Source organism: Petaurus breviceps, unplaced genomic scaffold (genome assembly GCF_028583685.1).
Source record: "Petaurus breviceps papuanus isolate PSGF00001 unplaced genomic scaffold, PetGlider_PUasm1.0 174, whole genome shotgun sequence".
In the NCBI taxonomy this organism is placed as follows: domain Eukaryota; kingdom Metazoa; phylum Chordata; class Mammalia; order Diprotodontia; family Petauridae; genus Petaurus; species Petaurus breviceps.
The window spans coordinates 13,774,614-13,780,613 of record NW_027185761.1 but is presented as its reverse complement, the minus strand read 5'-3'; the positions used below and the strand labels follow the sequence as shown (position 1 = coordinate 13,780,613).

Here is a 6,000-nt window from a genome sequence, read left to right as displayed (position 1 = left end):
TTGGAGTTTATGTTCCACTGTATGTAAAATGGGAATAATAATACCATCCTAAACCTAGTCAGAGGATTGGTTTGTGGATCAAATGACATGTAAAAGCATATGTTAAAGTAATTTGAAAAGCTCTTAGACAAATATAAGGGATTATTATTTTAAAAGTATAGGATTATTTATGTCTTTAGAAGTGTTTTAAGCATATAGTTCTAAAATATTATCAGCCTGGTAAATGCAAATTTCAATATATGTAATGAATCCTATATAATTAATAATAAAAAGTAGCTTTACATAGCACTTTAAGATTTACAAAGCATTTTATGTACATTCCTCGTTTAGTCTCCATAATAACTCCATAATTATCCATAATTATTATTGTTATTATTTTTTCCTCTTTGGAGGGGGAGGGCAGGGCAATTGGAGGTGACTTGCCCAAGGTCTCACAGCTAGTAAGTGCTAAGTGTCTGAGGCAGGATTTGAACTCAGGTCCTCGTGACTCCAGGAGTCACTGGAGTGCCACCTAGCTGCCCCAAGGTAGGTGTTATTATTATCCCCACTTTAGAGATGAGGAAACTGAGAAACAGAGAGGTTAAGTGACTTGCTCGGTTAGTAAGTATCTGTGGTAGGATCAGAATTCAGATCTTCCTCCAAGTAAAGTACTCTATCAATCATGCTACTTAGCTGCCCATTAGGAGAACTGACTGTAGTCACCAGGGAAATTTACTTCAATCTGGCGTATCCAGGTCAAGATTTGAGAACAAGTCACCTTACTCTTTCAAGTTTCTATCAATGGCAATATGAAACAACCCTCCAACAAAGATTTCTCTATCTTCCTCTCTTCGCCCTACTTCCTCCCCAAAGCAACGCTGCCTGGACAGGTCAAGTCTCTACTAGCTCTCTCTAGAAATTAACAAAGCACAACTTTTTTCCTATAGGTACATAATAATTTCATGGTCATTCTGGAGGAAAATGAGATTTCACAATCCTTTTCTTTCCTTATAAGACCAGTTTTTTAAATACAAAAAGTCTGTTCTGGTAAGATTATTATCTTATATCAATATCCTCAAAGAATCAACACAATTCTTAGTTGTTTTTCACCTTCAGTCAGTTTCCAAGAATCCTGATCAAGGTCATCAGCTAGCATTACCCAACAAACACCTACTAGCCAACGTATTGAGTTTCACATGTTGTTTAGAGAAGGAGATCAGTGTACTCCTCTAAGAGTGCTCCATCTCTCAGATCTCTCCTATATTTGACAAAATGCCAAATTCCTCAGGATACCAGGTTCCCTCCACAGAGCTCAGAGGCAAGAGTTGTACCCAGCCATCCACAGGATGACAAAGCAATAGGAAATCAACCAACCAACAAATATCTATTACACTCCTATTACATACTAATTGTTATTACTCATAATGATAATATTAAGTACTTTCTGAACAATCTGAAACTTTTACTGTTTAGATTGTCTTTTCATCCTAAGGAGAAAGAAAAAATAAGGCACATTTTTTTTAGCTTTCAGAATTAGTTAGAACTTTTTTTTTTCTTTTGATGAGACTAGGTCAGCAAAAAAGAGCTCATTTGCTCAGTAGGAAGAGGAGCTACAGAATGTGTTTTTAAAACAGAAAGACAAAATACTTAGGGGAAAGCTCCCCAAGCCTCGGGCTACCCAAATCCCCAACATTTTCTTTTCAACAATGACCATTTGTTCCAAAGAGCAGAATGAATGTTTTTCTTTGCTATGATTTATGGGTGGCAGTCACAAGAGGAGCCGTTAACAATCAGGATTTGGGCCAAAGTTTCCCCACACAGGAGAGAATAGGAAAACCATGACTTTAGCACCATCCATAGGACATGATTGTGGACAGTGCCCAAAGTAACCTTCTACAGTCAGGGAGATTAAAAATCAACAGAGGGAACTGAATAACAGACCACATTTTTTTTTTAATGTCTGTAAGTGAGGGATTCTGATAGAAACACAGAAACCACAAAACTAATTAAGTGGCATAGTGGGAGGATAAGATTATAGGATTTCGAATCAGGGGAGCAGGGTTCCCACCTCTGCTATGAACTAGTTATATACTCTTTAAAACAAATAAACAAACAAAAACAAAACAGTCCAGGCATGTACTTTTAGACAAGTCACAATCTTTCTGGGGTTCAATTTTCTCATCTGAAAAGTGAAAAGCTTGTATGACAGAAGAAAGCACATCTGACTGGGAATTGGGAGGCAGTTCTAGCTCTGGCACTGTGCTGACCTTGAGTGAGTCATTTCCCCACTGTGGCCCTACGTGTCTTCATCTATAAATTGGGGGATGGGACTGGAAAATCCCTTAGGTCCTGTCCAGTTTTAGCATTGTGTGACTAATACTCTTTTCTAAACTCACCCACATAACGATGCAGCTGTCAGCACATAAAAATTAAAGAATTAAAATGACTTTATTGGAAACTCCTTCTACTTACCATAGCAATGCCTCGAGCTTCTTGGTAAGCTACTTTGACAATGTTTGTGATGCTGGTGTTGATGAAAAAGTACCCGGAGCCTTCTTTAATGAGGAGTTCAGCCTATATGATGGAGACACATGAGTGAATCAGGAAGAGCAGATGGGCCCATCAGTCAGATAACCTCACTTGTTAGAAGATCCCTGGTTATAAGTAGGAGGCTGGGGCTTATATCCTTTCATGTGAATACCAGTGGACAGAAAAAAAAAGCAGGTTTACCTGAACACCAGGGTGGTTGTAGATGGTTATATCATGGGGGGTCACTTTCACATCTTCCACAAGAATCAGCTCAATAGTTGCTGAGACAGGCATGAGAGGTTCATACTGAAAAGGAGAAAATGATTCATGAACTGCAGAAGGAAACAGCCAGGAAGAAATAGGCTCTAAGTTTTACTGGCGCATGAAACCAGGAATGATAACCAAGATTGCAGGCAATACTCAGTATGCCAAAGGACAGTTCTGTCAACTTGACTCCCAATGGATTGTGGACATAGTCATTCCCTGGGGAGCTGCTTAAAGGGGTCCAAATGCAATATAGTTCGGTGGAAAGGGCATGAGTTATAGAATTAGAGGTCAGAAGTTTAACTACTTTGGGTGAGTCATTCTTTGTAGCCATATCCATAAAATGAGGGGGCTTGAATGGTGAACTCTGAGGCCCCTTTGAGCTCCAGATCTTAGATTTTTGCCTCAATTCTTTTATTTTCTCTCTTGGAGACTCCATATTAATGGTCTAGTCATAGAAATTCATATTATATAGCACTTTTGGGTTTAGAAAGTGCTTTCCTTATAATATTCTTGTGAAATTGTAGTGAAGAAGTGCAAATCTTATTTTCTCCATATTATAGATGAGGAAACTGAGTCCCAGAGAAGCTAAATGACTTGGCCCAAATCACCCAGCTAATCAATGTAAGAGTTGGAATCAAAACCCAAGCCTTTTTGGGTGCCAGGTTCAGCCTTCTGGAGCATCAAGTTGCCTTTCTACTTTATGGATGACCTGTTGCACCCTCAAGACTATGGGTGCATTCCTGCTTAATACAACAAAACTGAATGAAGAAAAAACATTTATTAAATGATTACTAGGTCCAAAGCTCTGTGCTAAGTACTAAAGATACAGATTGGAAAAATAAACAGCCCTTGTTCTATTGGAGATAAAGGGAATTCTAAAGAAGTTGTCATTGGAGGAGACATTACATGAAATGAAGTCCAACTTTAGGGTAGACAGAAAGCCGCAGAAATCTTGAAGGTGCTGGGGTGGGGCAGGTGGTAAGGTCAAGAGGTCTCTAAGTTACTTAAGTAGTAATATGAGAGTGCTGGGGAACTGAAGGGCAAAGGAACAAGGTAGATGGGAAGGAAGGGCAAATGATAATGTCTGCACATCCTCCATATGATCAGAAGGAATGGAGCTGTTGAATCCTATCTAATTTAAATTTTGTGAGCAGTTAAGCAGCCTGGGCAAGGAAGAAGGCTAAAGGGGCAAGGTGCTCCAGGAGCAGAGTTCTTCCTGCCTCGTTATCCAGGGTGGATTCTGGGATAGCCTGGATCAGGTTCTGAGACTGCCCAGGCCTGGGGGTAGGGAGGGAAAAGATAAAGAGGGCAAAGGGCATAGGGCCCTCTTCTTCCCCAACAGTGGGGACTCTTCCCACCATGACCTCACCTCCCTTCTGAACTTAACACTGCCATGAATGGAGCACAGGGATGGGCAATAAAAGTACTGATATTTCAGTGGCCAGGCTGGAAGTCTGACCTGTGTTTGTGAGAAGATACTGTGTTGCCACTGTCTGGCTGTCAGTCTTGAGTTATGATTTCACTCTGGCTAGATTAACAAAAGGAAAATGCAACTACAGGCTAAGTCAGCCCCATGCCTAGGGCTGAAATGAAATTAGATGGCTGGCTAGTGAGGTCCGGGCTGCAGGCCTAATGCTGACCAGGCACTAGAACTAAAAGCCAAATGTGCTATGCTCAGCCTCTCTGCTGTTTGCTGGGATATGGAGGTTAGCGTTGGTATTAGAACAAATCCATATTAGGCCTGTTGTAGAGAAGAGCTTGTGAGAGAAATGGGCAGACAGTAGACTGCTGCCTTTCAAATAAGGCAGTCTATCAGACTGGGGCCAAAGCATGCCCTTGCTACAAGTCCAACACACACTCCCTCATCTTATCCTTCCTCCCCACATCCAGGCTTTCATCACTCCCCAGCTAGATACGACATCAGCCTTCAGACTTGTTTTGTTGCCTACAGTCTCTTTCATCCTTAATATCACCACCAAATTCGTGTTATTATAACACCCCTTTCACTGTGTCATTCTCTTTGTCAAATAATCCATTGGCCCAAAGATAAAAATCTACATTCCTTCCTCCTGGCATTCAAGATGGACCCTGAGAATCACTAGCTCCATTCAAACTTCAATTTGAGTGTGACCTTTCCAGATTTCTGCTCCCAAAGTGGTGCTAGCAGCCCCTCTTCCCTCTCCCCCCAAAAGTACTTTGTACTCACTCTGAGAAAGTTCCCCTTTCCTTCTCAATGCTCTAATCAACTCTCCAGGTCTAAGTTACAGAAAAGGTACTGACTTGGATTGGCAGAGGGAGGATCCTTATACCAATGACATCACAGCTCCTGCCCCTATTCCTCCATATTTTGCATTTCATCAATTGCACTTGTGTTGCCTTCCCCTAGGAGAATTTTAACTCTTATTTTTTAGGCACAATTTTAAGTCTTTTTTTTGGTCATTTTTGCTTCCATATCTCCAATATGTATCACAGTGTCTAGCATATTATTGGTACTTAATAAATGCTTATTTAAATGTTTACTGAATTGAAATGAAATGAATTGTGCCATCCCAACGCACTCTGGTCTCATTTCTTCTGAGAATACCAGCCCCTCAAATGGTCTTCTTTGTATGGCCACTAGGTGGCATAGGGCATAGAGTGCTGGTCCTGGAGTCACAAAGACCTAAATTCAAATCAATCACTTCCTAGATGCATGATCCTGGACAAATCCCTTTATGTCTGTCTGCCTCAGTTTCCTCCTCCATGAAATGGGGATAAGAGCACCTACCTCCCAGGGCTGTCGTGAGGATAAAATGAGAGCTTTGTTAAGTACTCTGCAAACCTTAAGCACTATAGCTATTGTTATTATTCTCCTTCTTTGAACTTTTAAAATATGTTTGTACCAATAATTTGGACATTTAGTCATAAAATATCTTGCCTTGGGTCTCAACAGTTTGAAAATGACTCTACGACTAGGCTATATGCTTCTGCATTAGAGTTAGTCTTTTTTATCCTTAATACCCCTGCTGTTTCCCCATGGTCTCTCCCCATCCCCATGGAGGGGTAGAGGGACATGGATTGTAGCTATTCCATAAAGGAGTGAATGAATGAGGATACGGCCCCCTAGCTACCTTCTTGGGGGTATACAGGCAGCTCCTAATGTCTCCCCTCCCCAAATTACCCTGTATTTTTGGGGCTATATATTCTCTCTATATACACTTAAACATGCACACACAATAGAATGTA

General features: G+C 40.8%; 1 protein-coding gene across 1 annotated transcript in view; it reads right to left on the bottom strand.

Moving 5' to 3' along the window:
- NUP210 (nucleoporin 210) overlaps positions 1-6,000 on the bottom strand; it is a 183,763-nt gene that overhangs the window by 62,181 nt on the left and 115,582 nt on the right. The window contains exons 19-20 of the mRNA XM_069083772.1: positions 2,710-2,814; positions 2,452-2,553 (exon numbers count right to left, since the gene is read on the bottom strand). Coding sequence (XP_068939873.1) covers positions 2,452-2,553; positions 2,710-2,814 — 207 coding nt within the window. The remainder of the gene's footprint in view (positions 1-2,451; positions 2,554-2,709; positions 2,815-6,000) is intronic.